Genomic DNA, 23,977 nt, shown 5'->3' on the forward strand with positions numbered 1-23,977 from the left:
ACGTTTGCCTTACCTAAATGAAAGAAAAGGGAAAATAAATAATCTTAACACTTTCCAGTGGAAGGATATTTGCTGTAGATAAACACTTGGATAGCAGCAGTGGGGGAAAAAAAGGTTGAAGTTCATGGTTGGCTAGCATGGAAAACCAGCTACAGTATACTTGTACAGTATACAGTATAGTGATATAGTCACTGTTGATTGTTACATGACTGATATCTGCAACTACAGTAGGTAACTTACGGGCCCCAAGCCATATGCCGTTCAGTATGCAGTTAATGTTGAAAAATATTTTCTCCACTTTAAACTTGGTCATCCTTAGACAGCAGCATGATGCACAGAACAGTTCAGGGGTCCATAACAAGGGCCAAGCCGTTTCAGGATTTGTTCTTGTTCTTGTTCTTGTTCTTATTTAATAGGCTCAATCGTATCTTGATCTGAGATTTGCATCTGCAACAGTTACAGCCACAGACTGTAAGTGCATCCTAAAGATATTACTGTGCTCAAGCACAGGTGGTAACCAGCCTAGTTTAGAGCTGTCAGAAACTAAGGTTACTGGTTGCACCAGCCCTCACACTGGAGTTGTGCATCCGTGCTGTAGTGTAATAATAATAATAAGGAAACCGTTGCGGGTTCATTGTTTTCTCCATTGTGCAATCGACAATTTGCTTGCTTGAAAGGCTGCATTTACAAATTACATGCAGCTGAAAACAGGTAATACATATACATACAATGCATAAACGATGAAAATGGCAAACAAGCACAATGAGGGAACACAACGGCAACATTTTATGCATGTGTACTGTGGCTGTATGCACTTTCTTCTCCGAACTGCCAGAGCTGAGAGGGTGAATTTGTTGCTTGCGGTGAGCAGCTCGATTGCCTGTGCTCCTTCTTCCAGATGCATTGCAGTTGTGATTGCGACTGCTGCTCACAGACCATTTTAATCAGCCCTGGGCTCCTGCCACTATCGAGGAGAGGGGAGGAAAAAACGGAAACAATATATTTGTTTTATCCATCCCGCTGAAACGCAGACGCGGATAGCGCATTCATATTTATAACTTTCTGGATTGTAATTCATTCTTTCCACTCGCCGCGAAGCGGGAGCCTGGCGAAAGCGAGTGGAAATGTATCCCGTTCGTTTAGGTTAACCCCGAAGATGCTAACAAACCGAGACCGCCGTGAAAGCCGCTTCCGTGAAAGGAAGCGGAGCGTAGGGAAATCCCAGGAACCGTCAGGGAGAGGCCAGCACACGCGACTGGAATTTCATCACGGCTGTGTTCTGTCAGTGGGCCTTAAATATCCGAATATTTCAACATTTATTTTTCCCCTGATGTGAGAGTTTGCGTGTGCGGCTGAGTGCGTAAACACAATCGCTTATCAAAACCTCTTGACGTTGCTTAAAGAAAACTGTGGTAGTGCTGGTCTTAGTCTGATTTACACTTGGAAAAATACAATTGTTAACTTGAAGAATTAATGGATGTTGTCGTATTTGTAGAATTCATTTTTCTTTTTGTATTTGTTTTTCCAAGCCAACAATTTTCAAAGATGCATCTCTGCTCTATATGGTTGAAGTTTAACGGGCTTCAAATATACGGATACTCAAAGTGCATGTGATTTCCTCTGGAGTGTCCCCTCTTCATTGTTTTTCAGTTTTACTTTGGCTTTGACTTGATTGTGGTTATTTGTTATTGAAAATTACCCCCTTGAAATAACAGAATTTGAGTACCATGCCGATTGTAAGCCGTGGTATTTGTTGTTCCAATTATTATAAGAATGGCATATAAAAAGTCTTTTTTTTAAAAAAATTTTATTTATTTATTTTTTTTCAATTGGGGAGTCACGTCTCGCAAAATCCCATATTAACTGATTATGTGTTGTTGGCTGACCTCTTCAGTCACTTCTGTTCAGCTTCTGACATCTCCACAATCACTTTATATGATAATAATAAGTCCCATCATTGGATTAGCCACTTGGCTTGTGGATTTGCGGTTAGATTAATCTTTTGTTGGCTCAACTTGTAATGGAGGCTGGTTAATCAGGGACTTGATGGGCACCTGGAACCTTTGTTATAAAACCCATATCAGTGAGTATGAATACACCTATCTTGAAATATCAGATGTTTTAAATAGTATAAAATAATATTTTCCCAGACCACTCTTACTGTCCGTTCAGTTGAACTGGTTGTGAGGGGAATCTGATTATGCATTTACTAATTGCTTACAGCAATCACGCCATGGGCTTCCCTAAGGATAGAGATCGGAAAATGCCATTGGACCATCAGGGGATGAGATTGGACCAGCCAGACAAAATTCCTATATGTGTTGGTTTGCTGTGGTGGAGCTGCCAGTTTGGGCATTTCCCACTCGTTAAGAGGTTCTTTCAGAAGTGATTTTTTTCCAGGCCTGAACTGGCATGAGACTGTAAGATTTAAACGCCCTGCTCTAAGGGATAACTGCTACACCGCGCCCAATAAAAGCCTCTGTTCTTCAGGGATCTTCTGAGTGCCGTGTGCTGGCTAACCATCCTGCCTCTAGCCAGGAAGAGAGCCTTCCTGCTGGGTCATGCTATGCCTGTGGTCCACTTTGATGCCTGTGTTGGTGGTGTGGTCCCTCTGTGGTTTTGTGTTCGACTCTGAAGTCCTCACTGCCATTTTCTGCCTCTTGAAACTCTTTAACAGCTAGAGGAGTGGAGAGTATTTTTCTTGTTTTACTGAAAAGCAAATTAGTTAGCCGTTCCGTTAGCTACTGTTTCTTAATTTGAAAAGACAGCAGGGATGGTCTTAAAGTAGTTGACTAATGGGCTTGCTTCTATAAACCCCTGCCATATGAAAAATTGGAAAAACGAAAAGGTCAGTAGAACTTTGTTCAATCACGGGGAAATGCATCTAAAAAAAGTAGTCAAATCTAGAAAGTTCATCAAATCTCGGTGACTGATAGATGGTACTCAAGGTAAGTGGAAACCTACTTTCATTTCATTTTTGGGTGAACTGCCCCTTTGAGCATTTTTTACAAGCCTAATGGATTTTCTGAGCTGGCTGGTAAGATTGGCTTACAGGAAATTACATCACTGGGGCAGGAAGTGGAACTGGGTGAGACTGGCACCTTTTAAGTAGGAACATAATGGAAAGTTACCCAGTTAGTCCTGGTGTGGTGCCAATTACAGGGACATGAGTGCAGGGTTTCTTGGGAACCTCTTGTAGCTGCTGTTCAAAATGGTTTGGGGAACTCTCTGCCCCAACTCACCTCCCCTCCATGAGTGCTTAGTTATTGGAGAACCCACAAATGAAATGGCAGTAAGGTTTCAAACAAAAAATGTGCAGTGTGGTTTAATATCCCCCTTCCTGCCCAGCCCTAAAACTAAGTGTGCCAATTCCTGAGTGTGCACTCCTTTATTCCTGTCTGTATATGTGTGTGCGCAGTGTGTTTTTTGTGCTCCATTTGGTGCCGTGTGTGCATGTGTGCTCGTGAGATGGTGTGCGTCGACTCGATTCCGTGGTCTAGTTTGTGAGGGAATGAAACAAGTAGCCTACATTTTAACTTTTTATTTATTTGGCCACAGGCTACACAAGTTTGATTTCATCATACACTTGCAGATTTTTATGAAATGCCTTAATGAAGCCTAAGTGAGGTATATCATCCCCTTGTTTAAAGGGTTTGGTCCATAAATTGGAACTCCTGGATGTTGGTTTATTGGGCGAGCTGACATTGATTTCAGTTTGTTTCCTAGTGTCTATCACAGAATATTAATTTGTTTGGTTTTATCCACTGCCGTTTCCTTTTTTCCCTCCTAAAATATGCTGGTAGCACATATGGGAAGCTAATTGGGGTGGCGAAAGCAGCTAATGAGTACATATTTTAATTCTAAGCCTTGGATCATTTTCTTTTTTTGTTATGCAATGGAGACTTGCGACTCTCAAATGCATTGAAATGACCAACAATAAAAACAGAGTTGCTTTTGAAAATCATCCATAAAGTTAGCTAGATTTCAGCCGCTGTAGTATCTTCTGAAAGTACATAAAGAGCACTGAGATCATGCCCCACTGAAATGTAATTCTCCAGAAACCTACCCTTTAAGAAACTTTATTATTAGGAAAGGCTCTTCAAGCCATATTTAATTCTATTAACAACGCTTATGTTTTAGGATTGAAAGTAAAATTTCTGCATGGAAAACCTCATATTTCCATGTACTGGACGCGATTGCAGGATGACATGAACGCAACAATATCATGCTTCAAATAGGTTAGGAGTCTTAGGTTTCGATTGGAATTAGCTTGCTACGTAATTCACACTATACACAGGCTGGTGCTTTTCTGTTCTGTTTAACCATTGCACCATGGGTCTCAACGTACTTTCCCCTTTGTCTTATTTTTCTACGGAAAGCTATTTGACCATGATGTATGAAATATGCTTTAAGGTTTTACTTACTACCTAAGGGTACATGTTCACAGAGCCTTTTCCGCTGGAAAGGCAAAGTGCCAATGTTACAGTTATGTGCATTAATTCCTGTGTTGTAGCCTGGTCCGATGTTGTCGAGCTGAAAACGTACTGTAATGCGTGGGTTGGGAGGTCACTGGGTGATTTGAGATGTGGGTGGGGAGGTCTAGTGTTTGAGGTGACCGTTGCTCTTGTAATGTGCCTCTCAGACAGAAAGCCTCAATCACGGGACGCAGAAAGACAGCATTGTCTCGTGCAGTGAGTCATGGCCTCTGACTCACTCAGTATTGAGCACGGCACATCAGATATGAAAGTTTTAACCCCTGTGAGATTTTGGCTGCCGGAAGGTGGTTTTTAGGCATTTGAGTACTACAAGGCTGGCATTTGTGGAGTTAAATGCTTTTCTTTTTTTTTTTTTTTTGCCCGGACATGCGGATGAGAGAAATGGCTTTGCTCTTTCATGGTCTCTTATCATGGTGTAGGTGTTCTAATCCTAAACCCTGTCTGATCACGCCAACTGTGTTGATGTGGAAAGGTGATATTTCAATGAAGAGCGGTTGCCTCGATTAAACAAGAACACGTTTGAGCACACACGCCAACTGAGATGGAAAGAGAGAGTGAGAGACGAAGAGAAAACAAGATATTTAAAAACCCTTTATTAGGACATCTTCCAGAAAGAAATACTAGAACTTGATAAATATGATTTTTTTTTTTTTATATTGAAAAATGATACAAATCCATCCGACAACAACCCCTTTTGGCAGAGGGACAGAGGGATAGCCCCAGGAAGGCTCATAGTAGAGTTTTTAATTTGTATTTGCTGTACAGATTTACAAATGTACTGGCTTAGTCCCGTGTATGACAGCTGGTATTAGTATGCATGTCTAAAACCTACATTAAAATTTCGCTGAGCACCCCAACCCCCTGCTTGGGTATTCGGTTACCAGATTATTAACCATTTAACTGTCTGCACTTGCGGTATGCCGTCTAGCCCACTTCTCTTCGGTATGAGAAGTGATGCAGAAATTGGTTTGCTGATTCTGGTCGATTCTAGGTGTGTGCAGGTGCAGCCATTTTGTGTGGAAGATGCACAGTTCCATGGCTGTTATGATAGAAATGTTTTTTAATGGGGATCTGTGCCACGCATTGGTTTGATACAACGTTTGGCAGATACAGTCCAATGTATCGCTTAGTTTCGGGGTAAGCATTTCTTCTTTGGCTTCATATTTCTCTGAATTTAAATATTTAGTTGCATTATGTTTTTTTCTTTTGTCCTTTTTGTGCCAGAGGCGAGTATTCAGGGTTTGAGATTAGTGTGCATAGTTACAAATTTCATTTTTAAGTCCCAGCTTTTCATTATAACAAAGACATTCCTGATTTACTGCCATCCTCTCAAACAAGGCCCAAATTGCAGCAGGACCACACGTTTAGCTTTTCTCCCCTCTTACAACCTCTGCTTCTAATTACCTGATTAACTCAATCATTCACTCCGTATCACATGTTATTGTTTTAAAAATAATAAATCTCAGGCGAATATTGCACTTGTAGCCTGTGTTAGTCCTGAGGTATTTTGTCACCGTGAAACGTACACGTATAATTACTCAATGTAATGAGGGTGGGAGCAACAGGCAGTCAGTTTGGTTTTGAAACTTTGTGACCTGAGAGTTTAAGAGCAATGGTGCAAACAGAGCAACATACTGGAGAGTAGTTGAGTATTGGTGAAAAAGTTATTTGTATTTTTTATTTTTTTGTATTTGCGGCTGCCCCAGGACTGCAGTTGAAAATGAGCCATGTTGGCTAAACTGGCACGTTGGCTGAACGTTTTGAGAAATGTTTATGAATGTGCACTGTCCCTGTAAAGTTTACAGTAGGAGGGCAGAGACCTGCACCATGGAGAAAGCTGAAAGAGCCAGAGGGGGAGGGGGAGGGGGAGGGAGGAGGAGAAAGAGAGTGTGATTTTTAACAGCTTTTTCAGTTCACTTTTGGTTCATCTGTCACAGGTTTTGACGTTCACTGTCAAGGAGCTGACACTCCCAGTTCCCTTTCTCTCTCTGTAATGAGTCCACAGCAGCACATCCACTGGCTGGAGGAAAATGCACGCTCGCATATACAGTATATACACGCCGCACACACACACACACACACACACACACACACACACACACACACACACACACACACACACACACACACACACACATACAGTATACACGGGTGCACACAGACATACAGTATATACACGCGCACACACACGCTCACACATACAGTATATACACACACACACAATGTGTACATGTGCACGTACACACACATGCGCACGCACACACACACACACACAGTATATACACGCACACACAATGTGTACACACGTGCACATACACACACACACACAGTATATACACGCACACACAATGTGTACACACGTGCACATACACGCACATGCACACACCGACACACAAATATATACAAGCAAACATATATGCGTGTATGCCTATATGCACACATACACACAAATACATGTACATATACACGCGCATATGTGCATGCACATATAGATAGGCATGTGCTCAACTCCTGCACATACGTTTACACAGATACACACACGCACCCCGGCATCTCGACGGAGTACCCTCCTGTCAGCAGCTGCTTAATGTCAGGGACAGAGTAATGGGGAGAGAGGGAGGGAGGGAAAGCGAGGGCGAGACAGAGGGAGAGAATGGAAGCACTGTAATGGTGAACAGCACCTCTTCATTGTGAGGCCTCCATGCCAGCGCATCTTGTTAGTATTAACACAGACGTTCTGAAGCAGCCTGAGACTTAAGACTAAACCCCCCTCCCTTTGCTTGGCATCCGGGGTTAATAAAAACCAAAGCCAGACCCTCCCCCTGACTCGTGATGCCACTTTTTTTGAGGGGGGTGGGGGTGGAGGTTGAATGGGAAACATCCCCTGAACTGGGAGCGCTTGAGGCCCCGGTCTATTTTATTCGTTTTTTTTGTTTTTTTGTTTAACTTTTCTCGGGCGGTGGTTTCGGGGGGGAGCCTGCCGGGCCTGTTCCCGCGGGTCTCTGTGCACAGCGGTGCGAGACGCTCATCTGGGAGTAGGGGGACGGTGGGGGGGTGATTTCAGGGGCGGCAGAGTGGAGCCGTGCTTCTGTCACCATGGCTTTCCTACGTACGAGGTGTAGATTCACACCCCTGTGTTTTTGGGATCCCATATGGTCAGGTGTGCAGGGGGGGTACCCCACTCTTCTGCCTCCTTATCGTACTTCTGTCTCATCCTCCTCTTTCTCCTATTCTTCCTCCTCTTCATCCTCTTCCTCTTTCTCACCTTCATCTTCCTCATCATCCTACCTCTGTTAGCCCCTTTCCTGCAGGCATTGGCTCCCTCCCTCACTCTTGCCCTCTCTCTCCTCTCTCTTCTTGCCCTCCCTTGTTCTTGCCCTCTCTCTCCTCTCTCCCTCCCTCCCTCGCTCTTGCCCTCTCTCTCATCTCTCTTCTTGCCCTCCCTTGCTCTTGCCCTCTCTCTCCTCTCTCTTCTTGCCCTCCCTTGCTCTTGCCCTCTCTCTCCTCTCTCTTCTTGCCCTCCCTCACTCTTGCCCTCTCTCTCCTCTCTCCCTCCCTCCCTCGCTCTTGCCCTCTCTCCTCTCTTTTCTTGCCCTCCCTCACTCTTGCCCTCTCTCTCCTCTCTCCCTTCCTCCCTCGCTCTTGCCCTCTCTCTCCTCTCTCCCTTCCTCCCTCGCTCTTGCCCTCTCTCTCCTCTCTCCCTTCCTCCCTCGCTCTTGCCCTCTCTCTCCTCTCCCTCCCTCCCTTGCTCTTGCCCTCTCTCTCTCCCTCCCTCCCTCCCTCCCTCCATTGCTCTTGCCCTCTCCTCTCTCTTCTTGCCCTCCCTCACTCTTGCCCTCTCTCTCTCTCCTCTTTCCATCCCTCGCTCTTGCCCTCTCTCTGTCTCTCTGTCGGTTTGACTCCCGTGGTTTTCCTGCATCGCTCTCCTAATGTAAACTTCCTTGCCGTCAGCGGAGGGGCCAAAGCAAACGGGCTGCGGCCTGTCGGCAGGGAAAGGAAAAGCTGGAGGGAAAACCGGAAAAGTCCACGGTTGGGACGAGAGCCACGGGGGCTCGTCCGCCCTCAGCCTGGCCTCCGGGTTTGTTTTGGATGCGGTTCTGCTCTCCCGCATCGGTCCGGTCGGGAAAGTAGATTCCGCGCTTCTGGGCTGCCGCCGCGTCTGCTGGCTTTCTGTGCCTTTTCAGCTCTGAGACTCCTAATTTAAGTTGGTGATTGGTTAAAGAGTCCACGTACCTTCTAAGGCCTAACTTGACTGCAGGCTGGAAGGAAATCCAATAACCTACAACCACTGGAGTAAAACCTGTGGACACTGCAGTCCTCTAGGGCTGGAGTTAAACCTGCAGACACTGCGACCCTCCAGGACTGGAGTTGAACCTGCAGACACTGCGGGACTGGACAGTACTGGAGTTAAACATGCAGACACTGTGGCCCTCCAGGAATGGCGTTCAATCTGCAGACACTGTGGCCCTCCAGGAATGGAGTTCAATCTGCAGTCACTGTGGCCCTCCAGGAATGGAGTTCAATCTGCAGTCACTGTGGCCCTCCAGAACTGGTGTTTAAACCTGCATACACTAGTCCTCCAGGACTGGAGTTTGATCCCTCCCCTTGTTGTAGAGGCTGTTTATTGCACTGGCTGCAGGAGAGGTTCTCTGTGAATTAAAGCCTGCTCATGAAATAAAATTTCGTCATATTGACCTTTTTCTGTTTACTACTGCAAATCTTACCTCAACTATTCAACTTTCAGGATAATACCACCTTTTGAATGATTACACCATGTGTATGGTGAAGTTAATATCATTTTTCTCAACCTCATTTTGGACGATACTAAATAAACCATTATTCTCAGTCCATAGTCATCCGTTCATCATGAAACTTTGCAAACCTTGTGCGTTTGAGCAAATTATTTCCTTGTTCTAAGCTTTAGGGGCAGGTGCAGCGTCACACATCTCATTGTTAGATCTTTTCTTCATGAGAAATCGGAAATTTCTGGAAACATTACTATTGGGTATCTTCAAACATGTCTTAATTATAATGATATGTTACTTGGTTCAGATTATAGACTGCTACGAAAATTCTAATTTCTGATTTTCGCCATCTTGAATAAAGTATGCAAATGAACTCATGATAGTTGAAGTATGTACCTCGTGGAATAATCTGGAAGACCAAAGAAGCATTTTCCGTTGACACATAACAAGAGGCTTCACCATGCAAGCTGTCACACACCAGCTCCGACACCGAACCCCAAACCTGCCTGAGAACCGGCTGCTTACAGATTTTTTGGTTTTTGTTTTGGCTTTTCTTGCACTCTTGTGTACTGAAACCACATCCCACTAATTTTTTGTATCTTATGATATGGGTTTGAAGAGGATAACCGTGTGCTTGTGCCTCTGAGTTGTTGAGTGTTAACTTCATGAAACCCTAAACCCCCCCCCCCCCCCATTTTTTTATTCCAGTTGTACTTGAATGAATGAAGGTCATCAACTTATACAGCCAGTGTCAATATTTCTCAGCCAATGCTTATAAATGATAGGCTGGTCGAATCTAAATGATCCAATTGAAACTCAAGAGCACAGGTTGTTCTGGAGACAGCTAACCAATGGCATCTGGAACGGTATCACAAAGTGTTATCGCGCCAGTTGGCACCGGTTTTCGTACTTATTCAGCCCACATAGATTTGAATAGATTTAGATAGACCCACTAGGGTTTAAATCTTGGCCCGTGAAACGGATGTTTTTTATGGAGGTGGAGGTGTGTGTTTGAGTTAGTAGGCCGAGGCGATGCAGATTTTTGCATTTGCTTTTTGGCAGGAAGGGTGTTTTCTTTTTTCTTTTCTTTTTTTACTGCTGAAAATGCTTTATTTTTGCTTCTGCCTTTGGAAGTGGCCGATGGCAGAGTAAGAAGGGGGAGGGCATGCGGAGAGGGAAACTTATTGCGATCGTTTTTTCCCCTTTCGCTCCCGATTTTCGATTGCCCTCTGCAGTGCTCACAGAGACTTCTGTTGCCGATCCGGGAGACCGCCGACAAAGCCGGTCGTGTCCTCCGAAGCTTGTGGTGTTAACACACCGCAGTTCTCAAATCAAGATTATGGTCTAATCCAGCGGTCCTCACTCCTGGTCCTGGAGAGCTGCAGGGTGCGCTGGCTTTTGTTGTTTTTGTTGTTACTTTTGTTGTTGCACTTAATTGATCAATTAAAGCAGGTAATTACACGGTTAACTCCCCTCACCTGGTTTTTTGGGTCTGAATTGGTTGCTGATATTAAGGCGAAAACAAAGACCAGCAGACCCTGCGGTTCTCCAGGAGTGAGGACAACTGGCCTAAACCGACCTCATATCGACTTAGCTTGATACCGGCATTGGGTAACCCCAGTACTGGCATTTGGTAACCTCAATGCTGGCATTGGGTAACCCTGATACAGTGGTCTCAGATCACCCTGATACAGTGGTCTCAGATCACCCTGATACAGTGGTCTCAGATCACCCTGATACAGTGGTCTCAGATCACCCTGATACAGTGGTCTCAGATCACCCTGATACAGTGGTCTCAGATCACCCTGATATTAGTCTCAAGGCATGCTTATGTGGCCTAGCTGGTGATCACCCTGATACAGTGATCTCAGATCACCCTGATATTCGTCTCAAGGCATGCTTATGTGGCCTAGCTGGTGATAAGAGAGTATGGACAAAGGCTTTCTTTTTCAAGGGATTTAGAGGGTTGTTCTGTTCCCACAAAATGTGGGTGATGTTGACTAGACACTTACAGCAGTTTACACTTGCAGGGGAAATTCTGACTTTCATGGAAGCCATTCTTCCTTTGGTTGTTTTTCTGTTAAACCAGTGTTGGAAACTCCAGAGCACATTATTGCTGAACAAACGGGGTGTTGTTTTGGCTATCTTCCTCAGATGGGAATTATTGTAGCTGGGACTACACCCATTCGGAATTTTATTTACTGCCTTCCTCTGTACCGATACCTCCTGAAGACCTGTGCCACACACACACACACACACACACACACACACACACACGACTAGAGGCTGCAGCTTATCACTTTCGTATCTTGCTTCATTTTTACAGAACTGGGTGAGTGTTGGTTTTAATCTTACCAGTGGGATTGCACTATGCCCCCCAGCCTCCCCAGTCTGACCTGCTTTAGTCTTTCTTTTTTCTCTTTCTTTCCTTTGATTTGCTCTTGGATAATGTTGTAGACATAGAGGTTATCATCAGTCTAATCCTACCTTCTCGTTACAATACTATTCTTGGACCTCTGCCGCCTTGGTGATTTTTGTATTTCTGAGATTCCGTCAAAAGATTGTAAGACCCATCTACAAAGTAAGAATTTCTCTCCTAACTAAAAAAAAAAAAAAAAAAAAGCAAAATGAATATAATCTTGTGCTACTGGGTGATTATAAAATGTAATTTCTCGTAGCCCTGCCTTTTCAGTTGCTCGAACGTTTTGACATTTGCATCCAAACCTGTGGGTGAAATTGCAAACCGCCCCTGGAGGTTTCTTTGTGGAACAGGGTCTTCTCTGGCCACACGCATGCACTTAAACTCGTGCAGTGAACCTGGCTAGTCTCAACCATCAGATTCTAGATACAGGGATGGGTACACCTGGTTTCCTCACCATGCTGGGAATTGACTGAGTAAATGGAAAGAAAGCACAGAAACCTGCAGCCCAAAGGAGAAAATCTGTACAGATTAGGAAGTATTTTTTCTGCACAGAGAGTACTCTTGCCAGGAAATGTAGTGGAGGCAGAAACACTGGGGGTTTTCAAGACCAGGCTTGATACTGTGCTTGATGCCATTTAGGTTTTTGGCACACTAAGCAGTAGGTATGCTTTTGTGGTCGGAAAAGGTGAGTGTTGCTGGACTCAATGGCCTGTTCTCGCCATTATGTTTTATTATTTGGGCTTGAGACCTCTGGTTTCGAAGGTGTCCAGAAATGCATTAAGTTCTGACTTGAACACATCAATGGTCTCTACTTTGTTGCCTGGCAAGTTGTTGCGTGTATTAAATACACTGTATGCTGTATATTTTGATGGTAATTCCTTATTAATGCTGGATTTACTAGTAACTTCTGATAATATACCGTGAATGTCTTGGATGATGTTAATTCAACTATAACTGTACATGAGTCTAATCGAGACCACATTTACTCTAAGAATTGGTTTAACACTGAACATATTACAGTGTGCATCTACATGCCTGTAACTCATCTGGAAAGTTTGAATTCATATGTAACGTGTAAATTTGGGCTATTCCTGTACGAGCACAAGCATCAGTCTTGAAATATATATTCCAAAAAATGGATAACATTCTTGTACTTGTGTATTTTCACACCAAAATGTTTTTTTTGGGGGGGTTTTTTTCATCCAATTCCTGGAAAACCAGATCTTATGGCATCATGTGCCAGTGAGCATGTTCCCCTCCAGTCAATGTCCTTTTCACCCAGTGACGTGCATCCTCATTTGCCACCAGTCAAATCGACTCTCCGCCCACCAAAAATTCCCCCAAAAGATCCATTTTTAACTCATACATGTCATATTGCAGAAGCTCTAACTTTCGTTTCAACTCCTCTTTAAACAACCAAGCGCGTTAGTTCTTCCGTTTTATTTACAAGTCGATAAATCCTCAGTGAATATGAGACCGCAGAGATCTAGAAACTAGGGTGAGAAAAGCCTCTCTCACGGCCGAGATGTTTCCTCCAGTCCGGCACTGCCGGCCGCACTCTCCCCCCCCTCATTACAAACGAGTCTGGAGGAAAGGCCAAATGTATTGTGACTGGCATTGTTCTGCCATCGCCATCTCCGCTTGATCCGGGGAAAAAAAAAAAAAAGCCTTCGCTTTCAGCCCACTCGATTTAAAAAAAGGGCAGACATTCCGTCTGTTCCCCTCTACCGTAATCGCCCGCCAAGTTCCTGTTACAGGTCACTGACCACGTTGTGCACCTTGCTAGCCTGGACTCCCTGATTCATGCTCACAATGACCTTTTCAACTTCAAGTAGAATGGTGAGGCTCAGACAAAAGTCTGCCCCCAGTTTGGAAGCGGTCTGTCCGCCTGGCTTCGCAGGAGTCCCACGGAAACATCATTTTAAAAAAATGGTTATTGTACCCGTTTTCATCACTATGACGTTTTGATTTCGCTGTTTTGCGAGTATTGTTTGGCTGCATAGGGCTCATTGCAATGTGTGGAAGGGCATAGGATAGGAGTATAAATGTGGCTAAATGGTGGATTTGAATGTGAAATATTTAAATATTCTATAGTTCTCTGACTGCATATTCAAATGGTCTTACTTTGCACTAACTGGTGCTCTGACAGCAAAGGTACGCATTCTATATAGTTTTACCACCTGGCAGGAAAAATAAATGAATAAAAATTATTTTTAAATTTTGGATCTCTTCTCAGTATATGTATATGAGGGTATACAGTTGAGATTTGCTTTGGTAATTAATGCACAGGTGAAAGCAGAAAACGGGTGAAACCGGTAGCTGGTCATTTAAGATCTCTATGGCGCTTAAAGACTGAGCAGAAAACATTTAATTCTTGAATTCTCACATGAAAACTACTATACAGTCCACTTGTGGCCATTTAATGTTTCCTCCTTCTGAAAGGAGTCTACCCCCCCCCCCCCAGTCACTGGGCAGCATAGTGTTTCTCTGAACCCCTCACCCCCATGAATGGAGGCCCTATTAGCCGTGTGTAATTGAACCTGACCCAGCCGCACTGTTAATCACGACCCACAATATTTGCGCAGCATTATCGGTCTGGAGACACTCCATTACCCCCCCCCCCCCCCCCGGGCGCTGGAGCCGTCAGTCATCCACACCGGGGGGCGGGAGCCTAAACCCCGCTGTCCAACCAGATACAGCTGCCGGGGGGCTGTGACTGTGACTCGCTTAATTACCCACAGTTCAGCGGTGGGCTTCGGCTCTCCTGACCAGAAAGGAGACGGACGCATCTGCGTGTTACCTGTAGCTGTACAGGTAGTCTCTAACACGCTCAGGTACTGTAACACAAGAATGCACAGCTCAGGTACTGTAACAGGAATGCACAGTTCAGGTACTGTAACACAGGAATGCACAGTTCAGGTACTGTTACTCTACCTAAGGGAGGATATTGCTGCTGTAGAAAGTGAGATCAGGGAAATGATTGGACTCCCTGAATAATTGAGCGCAAGTTGGCTCAAACTCAAATTGGGTCATTGTGCGCTTCTGTTTTAACACTGATAGAATTATAATGAAGCGGAAGGTGGGATTAAGCATTAATGGTATAAAGTGTTTGTGAGAGAGGGACCCGCTTCAGAGATTTTGGGTACCTTAAAGACCACCAGCTCGGTTCGGTCTGTTTCTGTGAAGCCTGTGTCAAAGAAGTAATTGTTTTGGATTCAAATATTTTCTATGCTTTACTGAGATTGTCATGGGTATTGGAACCTATGCAATAAGCCTTGCCTTCTGGTTCTTTTGGATGCCTCAATTGCACCAGGCAAGATCAATCGAGCACAGAAAGATATTTGAATCCAAAACAATTATGCATTTGACGCAGGCCTGGTCTCCGCACTTGAAAAGTGGCGTGGTGTTCATTGATCCTTGTGCAGTCTGACAGAGAGGCGTTTGTCCTGTGTGCTGTGCGTATGGCTGGGAATGCTTTTAGCCTGGCCTTTATAATAACCGCATGACATCGCAGCTAACTACTGCGGTGCAAGGAGAGCTTGACGAGAGCTGAACTTTCCCCCCTGAATGTCCCTGTAGGTGCCCAATGGGTTTCAGTCAACAGGGATTCTAAAGATAGACCCTGTCATGGTAATTAGCGCTATAGGATCTCCCGGGGCCTGGAGACAAACAGGTGTATAGGTAGGAGGGAGGTGTCTGTGTGCGTGTCTGCGTCTGTCTGTCTGTGTCTGTCTGTGTCTGTCTGTGTCTGTCTGTGTCTGTCTGTGTCTGTCTGTGTGTGTGTGTGTGTGTGTGTGTGTGTGTGTGTGTGTGTGTCTGTGTGTCTGTGAGGAGTCTCACGCCATGAGGCTGTTTATCCCAGAAACCCTGACGTGCGGTTTCGAGTCGTCTTGGAAGATCTGGAAACTCAGCTGTTTGCTGCAAAATATCACCCGTTAGTGTTGTCAAGTGTTCGTGCACAGGGGGATGATGCAAGGAATTTGCTCAACAACTCAATAAGCAGAAATATTCCCTAAAAATCGGAGTTTGAGAACTCCACTCCACCTGGAGTGGTATATGTTGGTATACCTGTATAAAAATTTGATAAATGGTTAAACAGAAGAGTTTAATATTGAATTAATCCATTTGCTCAGGTGAGTGTAGTAGGGTGTACAGATGGCACAGTAAAAGTGATGCATACACAAGAAGCTTGTTCATCCCCAATTTATCGTCGTTTTTAAACAATTTACGGATACCAGCTTGTGAGCTCTTGAATTCTGTCTGCAAATGATTCCGAGATATATCTAGGGTCATCTTCTAGCCCTAAAAAGTACTTGACGTCTATCAGCCGAGAGAATGCACAATAAGTAAAATTTTACAGGAAAATGTGGCAGATGTGATTAAGCTGATACATTAGTCGTAGGATGTCATGACCTTCATCAAGGGTGCCAAAATAAACCTCATTTGAATGTGTACGGAAGGCCATGTTACAAGATGTTTTTGATGAGTCAGACGGTCAACGTAGCCAACAGAATGGACGTGGCTGAAGAGTCAGAGCAAAGGTCAGACTTGAGGTGATTTGTATTCAGGTTACGATATTAATCCACGCTTGAGCTGCGCTGTGAACGCAATTGCTGGAAGCACGACAAGAAAGTCACAGCGCCACCTTTATAGTCGCGCGTTGGCTAACGCTAGCCCTTTTAATTACTCAGTTACACTTTTTGAATGTATCCTTATTGTAGCTACATGCACTGGGTCAGCCAAAGGGCAGAGCCCTTGAACACGGCAAAGCACGTAGGAGTTCCGGGAGTCGTCTGTAATTAGCGTCTACCACCTTTAACTCGTCTTGTTGCGCTTAAACGCTTTGCACGTTTTTCCGTCGGTTTGCTCGGGAAAATGTAGTTTTTGCCTAATGAGGTCCCTGGAGGCTGTTAGGACGCGTTCTCTCCGTGCTCATTAGCGACGGCTGCTCGGCAGGCCGACAGACTCATGCTGCAGGTAGATCTGCTGAAGGTGAGGCAGCCGCTGCCTCCTGAGGGGAGTTCTTCTAAAATGTTCTCAGAGTCTGCATTTCCAGCCGCCGAGAACCTTTTGTTTAGATTAAATCTTCTCACGCTTGCCAAAGTTGTTTTTGGTGTGTTGCCAGGGATTTAATTTTAGATTAATTTTATTGTGCCATTACATGAAATTTCAGGTACTGTGCGGCCAATAATGCAGTTCTCATTACACCACGTTTTCCTAATGATGTTTTTTTGTCCTAATTTGAGCAAATGCTGTTTTTCACCCCACTCTCTGATCCTAAAAATATCTCAACCAGAGGCAAATTGTTTGAATATCATAAGCACACACATCGAGACATTCTGCACCATTTGACAGCTGATATGAGGTGATACTGATTGGCAATCAAGCAAAAAGCAAGTAGATACAGAAACATTTAAATCCAGTATTTCTAGGTTATTCACTTCCCTGTATTATTTGCCTGCAATGGTGTACCTGTGTGTTAATCACTCAGCTAACATTCACTGTGAGGTGAACACGGTCTGTTGATTTACGAATTGTGAATGAATTCCCCTTTGGTGTCTTCTTTTGTTTCAGTGTGCAAAGACCCACCATATAAAGTGGAGGAGTCGGGGTACGCTGGCTTTATCTTGCCAATTGAAGTTTACTTCAAAAACAAGGTAAATGTGCTTTAAGCATTGTGCCAGGCTCTCAAATTAACTCACCTGTTCAAACTTTGTTTTGGCCAAATTTAAGTATACTGTTAATGCCCCACATACATTGCTGGGACACTTTTCTGTTGGTTTGTTTAATGAAGGGTTTCTTAACCCTGTTCTTGGATATCTACCATCCTGTAGGTTTTCACTTCAACCCTAACAAAGCACATCTAATTCAACAGCCAATTGGTAGAATTTGGTGTACCAATTTGTGGTTGGAAGGAGAACCTACAGGATGGTAGATCTCCAGGAACCGGTCTGGGAACCACTGATTTAATGTTACTCTGATAATTTGGTATCATCTTTCAGGTATTCGCTTTTCGTATGATCTATTTAAGCCTCTCTTTTTAGAGTCATCTTATCCAGAATATCCGTTCAATAATATTCATGTTCAGATTTAAAATTACATTAGTTTTGAGAGTCCGTAGGGGAAGCATGATTTGTCTCATGAAAATCTCATTATTCTTGGTGAATAAGCTTTGTGTGGCATTGTATGCTAAGCTAATAGTATTTGATGAATTGAATGTACTTGACTGTGCCTGCTGATGAATATTGACTCAAGTCCCTGTTTGATCCCTTTTTTGAAAGCTTCATTACGAGAGGCCCAGACCGGTGCCGTTTAATAACAATTGAAGCCTGCGGTGTCTTTGTGTTTTTAAGTATGAAAAATAGCCCTCATTTTTCATAGCAGTCAATGATAAAGAGGTGATAATTAATGCCTTTTCATGCTGTAGTGTGTGCGCGCGTGTGCTTGCGCGAGTGTGTGTCTGTGTGTATATTCTTGCACGTGTTTGACTGCTTCCCCTGCCTTCCCACCAGGAAGAACCTAAGAAAGTGCGCTTTGACTACGACCTGTTCCTGCACCTGGACGGCCACCCACCTGTCAATCACCTGCGCTGTGAGAAGCTGACATTCAACAACCCCACAGACGAGTTCCGGCGGAAGCTGCTGAAGGCTGGGGGGGTAGGCAGGGGGCGGGGGGGGTTAGGGGTTCACTTGGGGGGGGGGGGGGGGGGGGTTTTGGCAAGGCCTGGGTGGGGATAAATTGGACAGTCTACCTAATTTTAGTGGCAGAAGACTTGGGTGTGGAAAAGCGTGGGCACATCACACATGAAGCTCACATAACCCACAAAGCACATGCAGGGAACACACATCGCACTCTGGCAGCTGATGGCAAGAGAGAATGTTCTGGAATACAGCGAAATGCCAGTGACTACAGAGTTCATTAGGGTGTGAAAGCGAGCATTTCTTGGCTTCAACAGCAAAAATGAGCCTGCATTCACAGGGACATAAGGACTCTGGTGACTTGCTAAGAGACACAAGATGAGCAGGGTCCAGTTAGAGAGGCCTGGATATTTCACTGTGTTGGGACTAGAGTTGCTAAGAACTTTTCCAGAAAACTCTAGTTGGGACTGTGGTGTAATAGGGTGGTTGGAGGAAGTGGGGGTTCAGCATTGGGGGGGGGGGGGGGTTTATATATATATATATTAAAACCCTTGGGTTTTATTCCCGCTAAACCACTACCACAGTCTCTCAATGGGTTTAACGGCATTACACCTCCCAATAAGCAACTTTATAGCTTAAAACACTTTGGGATATTTACCACCGAGGAAGACTGTCTTTGGACCAGTGACAGGGGTTTTACAGATATGTTTTAGTGCAGTTGAGTTCTGTTTTTGTAATTGATATACTTACATTAGGCTTACTGCTTTGTTATTTTAAGTTGACTTGTGGCGACAGGGGAGAAAAGAAGAAGCCAGTAAGTGTCGGGTGAACCTTCTGTGCCTCTTGTTTTTCCGGAGTGATAGAGAGCTTTTTTATATACCTTTCCCCTGAATTTCATTTTTTGAATTATGTTCTGTCTTGCCTCAGTTCCAAAATGGATGTTCACTTCATTACACCACAACCTTTTATTTGAAGACCTTTAAAGTGGATTATCACAAGTACAATGCATCATCCTCATTCTGTACAATAGCTGCGTTTGTGTAGCGACAGCTCAGTTTAATAACATACAACACTCTGTTCACTTGGGAGGTTGGGAGGTATTCTCCTAATTAACTAACTGGTAGTTTGGGCCAAATACAGAACGGTTTGTCTTTAAATCACTTTGAAAAATGTCTTCAAAGCGGTCTCTGCGTCTGTGGCTGTGTGTGTGTGGCTGCGTCTGTGTGTGGCTGTGTGTTCGTTTGTCTGCGTGTGTCTCTGTCACCCGTGCAAACACACTTATCTTAAATTGTTTCCTTATGTCTCCTTAACAGCAAAGAGATCCACATAAGAGAAGTACAGACGACTCTAAAGTAAGAATTTAAACCTGCTCTTCCCGTGTTTATTTCTGTTGGAAAGAAGTGTAATTCACTTAGTTCCTTCAAATATTGTTTATTTAGTTAAGGTAGATCTTTTTAAGGCCTGCTTTCTGTATAGGATAATACCCCCCATGTGGGGATTTGCAGGGAATGGCAAATATTCTCTCAGTGGTGTACATGTATGAATACTATACATACTGTGCAATAAAATGCATTAATTCTGAAAATTATACACAAAATAAACAAGTTGCTTTGGTTTGCCTTTATCAGACTTTTTATCTGGTTCACGTTTCACGATTCTGCGCCTGAACATTTCATATTTATTTTAAGAAATATATCAATAAACATGGTAAGGTAATTTGGGTACTTTTCATGATGGAAAAACATTCAAATTGTTGGCAGAGAAATTCCTGTCTGTATCCCAAAATAAAAGGAAACGTAACCATAGCAACCAAAACAGCTGATTCACAGAAACAATAGCTATGTTTGAATATGCAAATAAAAAGCAGATGTCTTTGTTGTAACTCATTATATCCAGCTAAGAATGTTTGTGGTCTTAGGTGCTGTATTTATTACATTTGGAAATATTAACATAGAATGGTTGTATGGTTTAGAGTAAATTACACAACTGACAGGATGCCAGTTTGTGTACTTTTCTTTTTCACTGTCTTTTCACTTTTCTTATTTTGTTAGCTGATAGTGACAAACAACTCTGTAGAATCTGAACTTTAGTGCCGTCTACCATTACCAGTGGCCCTAGATTTAGAGACATGGTGGATGTGTGTTTTAGTTTTGTGCTTGTTTATTTAAATTCTGCTTTAATTAAAAAAATTTTCAATGCATTTTAGTTGTAGCCATGGTAAAAGATGTATCAACCACTCCATGCCAGTGCGTATACAAGAATATATGGCACTTCGGGGTGGTTTATAGCCCTCTGTTTTTCATGTTCTTGTATATCCATGGTATGTCGTGGTTTATATTTTACATATTATCACCTGGTTTGACTCCAGGGCATGTGAAAAGAATGTACCCCTTCCACTTTCTGCTGCAGTGTTCTGTGCTCCGTACACGCTCAAAGCATCGCTCTTCCTGGGCGCTCCTTTTCCCCTGTTCACTTGAAGATTTGAGACTGATGCAGTCTTATAGTACCGCTGTTACAGTGTCCGATTCAGAGCTTCATCACCGAGTCATCTTCATCACTTCCTTACGGAGTTTGCTTCGTTTCTGATGAGTCCGCTTCATTTCTGCTTCATCACCGGTGTGAATCATGCAGAAGGATGACTTTTTAATCCAGCTGTTAAGATTTCCATTCCATTGCTGACATTTTAATCTCTGAGACGCTGTACATTGGTAGGCTATCGTTTTTTTCACTGTAAATACTGCTTTGCATTTAATGCTAATTTTTGCTTTGGCAACACTATACCCCTGTGTGCTCTTTTTAATAAAGCATATTTGACATTAAATTGAAAGTGAATATCGGGAATGTCGAGTGAGCTTGGGGTTCTGAAAAGGGAGGAAATTGACATTTCCTGTGCCTTTGTAGAATTTGTGGTGGGGAAAAAAACAACCTCTCCCCTTCAAGAATACTTAAACAGTCAAGTATCATTTTTAAATATTTTTGATTTAAATGACAGTGGGTGAGAAGTGTACTGCAGCATATGAAGTACGTGCGTATGCTCGAACGCATGTTTACACTGCGCGTATGAAGTGTGTACACTCTAACACATGTTTACACTGTGCGTATGAAATGCGCGTATGAAATTGCGTATGCTCGAACGCATGTTTACACTGCGCGTATGAAATGCATATACTCAAATGCACATTTCCTCTGTGCATGTGTGAAATGTTCGTATGAAATGCGTGTGCTCGAACGCATGTTTACACTGCGCGTATGAAATGCATACACTCTAACACACGTTTCCACTGTGCGCGTACGAAATGCGTGTATGAAATGCGTATGCTTGAACGCATGTTTACACTGCGCGTATGAAATGCATACACTCTAACACACGTTTCCACTGTGCGCGTACGAAATGCGTGTATGAAATGCGTATGCTCGAACGCACATTTCTACTGTGCGCGTATGACATGTTTACACTAACGCACGTTTCCACTGTGCGCGTATGACATGAATACACTAACGCACGTTTCCACTGTGCGCGTATGACATGAATACACTAACGCACGTTTCCACTGTGCGCGTATGACATGAATACACTAACGCACGTTTCCACTGTGCGCGTATGACATGTTTACACTAACGCACGTTTCCACTGTGCGCGTATGACATGAATACACTCGCTCGCACACTGCGCATTGCTGCCCCTCCCAGGCCGGTCTAGCGAGCTCCTCCGTCTGCATCAACCGCTGCTGCACACAGATTCCAGAAATGACTGAACGTGTGAGCAATTCTGAATTTGGACTGGATCTGGGGGATTTCAACAGGTCACACGCTAATCCATTTGTCCCGCTGCTGGTGTTGTGAACACAAAAAGATTACTGGTGGCCCTTCACTGTGGATCCCAAAAAAAAAAGAAAAAGCAAAGCTCTCAAAACCGGGATGAAATTCCCTTTTAAATGGATTCTTAATGCCGCTCTTTATTTTCTTTTGCTCCTCCTAGTGCAATACACTAACCCTGCATTACATTTGAATTGGCTAACTGCAAAAGGGTGAAAACATGTGCGAATAATGCCACCATTTTGCATGTTTGACCTTCCAATTCCCATCACGTTTTAACCTACTAAGTCATTTACATTCCAAGTATAATGGTGGCTTAATATATAACCATTAATTTGGCCCTGTATGTGTTAAATGTATTCCTCAATTGAGTTTGCCGCACTTTGAAAATCCTGCAGGTGTTTTCCGGTTCGCCAGTCGTAAAGCGCGTGGTGTTGAAGCATGCAGAGGCTTAGAAGTGCTGTGGTGTTTGTTTCCCTCCCGCCCCCACCTCAAAGCTGACCCGGCTCTTACCTGTTCCCCAGGTGATGGTAATGCAGGAGGGATCCACGTCCTTGTTCGGGCAGCATTTGAAGCTCCCCACCCTCCCCAGCAGCTCCCTGACACTGACCTTCTCCGACGCCAAGAAGAGCAAGTCCTCCCTGGGGTCAAAGGTCGGTGGGGATTCCCAGGTACAGCCTTGGACGGAATTAACCCTTAAAGGCACCTGGTCTCAGAATAATCCATACTTCAAAGCCACACAGTAATCCTCCCCCCCTGTATTTGAGCGCTTCTGATGAGGGTATTTAGCAGAATTTGATGTTCAATCCTTGCTCAACCAAAAAGAAAAAAAACATGCAAGTTTCTGGGAGTGCCGGTTTTCCCATTGCATTTTCAACTTCAGACACTACTTTCTTAAAGTGGCGGGGGTTTTATGTTATATAAATTATACTGTTTACTCAGTTACTGAGTCAGTTTTTATTTATCTGACTTAACAAGGACATGGCTGTTCTTTTTGTTCTTTTTTGAGATTTGTTGCAGGGCAGTTTCAGGCTTTTCCACCTGTTGAACAGATGAAACCGCATTCGAAAGGTTTTGAAATGTGTTTATTGTAGTTGTCACGGAGTTGCACATGTCTAAAATGGACATGCTGCTGCCATTGTTATTTTTAGTCTTAAGTGGTACCGCAGTGCATGCTGGTCCTAAGAGTGTTGGAGAGAGGCTAGGGTCACAAATGTTCCTGCTACACATGGAAACCGTTTCAAATCCAAACAGACGGTATTTGTGATGGATTACCGGCTGGGCAGAGGTCAGCCAGACAAAGCGTTTCCCAGCTCGCAGATCCATCATTATTTTCACGCGTGTAAAATGGCGATCAGCGCATTGTCTTGCCTTTCTTTTTCCTGCCAGGTAATGGAGTTAGTGCCGTGTTTGAGTGTAGCTGGATTCTGTGACTGATTGCTGTGGCAAATTTTTGTCTCTTTGGCTTTCCTGCGTTCCGTTGTGATTTTGTGGCAGTTTGTTTTATAGGATCAACAAACTTCCCTTTTAATTAAAAATATATTTATTCTACCCGAACCTTCCATTGTTAAAATTTTTTTTATTTTTTTATAATTGCTGCCCAATGTGAGGCTGAACATTCCTAATTTGGAGTGCAACACCCACCGACCAGAAGGTCCCCTTTAGTTCTGTTCTTATGACATACTAATATCGGCACTTAGACTTGTCCTCTGGTCCAGCAGTGCATGGGCCTGGTGGACTGTACCAAGTCATGTGGGGAGAAAGGTCTTTCACACTGATGTGGTGGGGGAAGGGACCCCCAACAATCTTCCCCAAAAGAGCTGACAGTGATGGGTTCATTAATCACCCAAGCAACCTTAC

The 23,977-nt window shown here is 43.8% G+C and overlaps 1 protein-coding gene across 4 annotated transcripts in view; it reads left to right on the forward strand.

Annotated features, from left to right (window-relative positions):
* Window positions 1–23,977, forward strand: part of mllt3 (MLLT3 super elongation complex subunit) — a 72,662-nt gene that overhangs the window by 23,249 nt on the left and 25,436 nt on the right. For 3 of the 4 annotated variants that reach the window (XM_061250949.1, XM_061250950.1, XM_061250947.1), the window contains exons 3-6: window positions 17,238–17,320; window positions 18,176–18,319; window positions 19,615–19,653; window positions 22,642–22,788. In XM_061250949.1, the coding sequence (XP_061106933.1) occupies window positions 17,238–17,320; window positions 18,176–18,319; window positions 19,615–19,653; window positions 22,642–22,788 (413 nt within the window). The remainder of the gene's footprint in view (window positions 1–17,237; window positions 17,321–18,175; window positions 18,320–19,614; window positions 19,654–22,641; window positions 22,789–23,977) is intronic. The other variant, XM_061250948.1, reaches the window with a different exon arrangement.

Source organism: Conger conger, chromosome 8, assembly GCF_963514075.1.
Source record: "Conger conger chromosome 8, fConCon1.1, whole genome shotgun sequence".
NCBI lineage: Eukaryota > Metazoa > Chordata > Actinopteri > Anguilliformes > Congridae > Conger > Conger conger.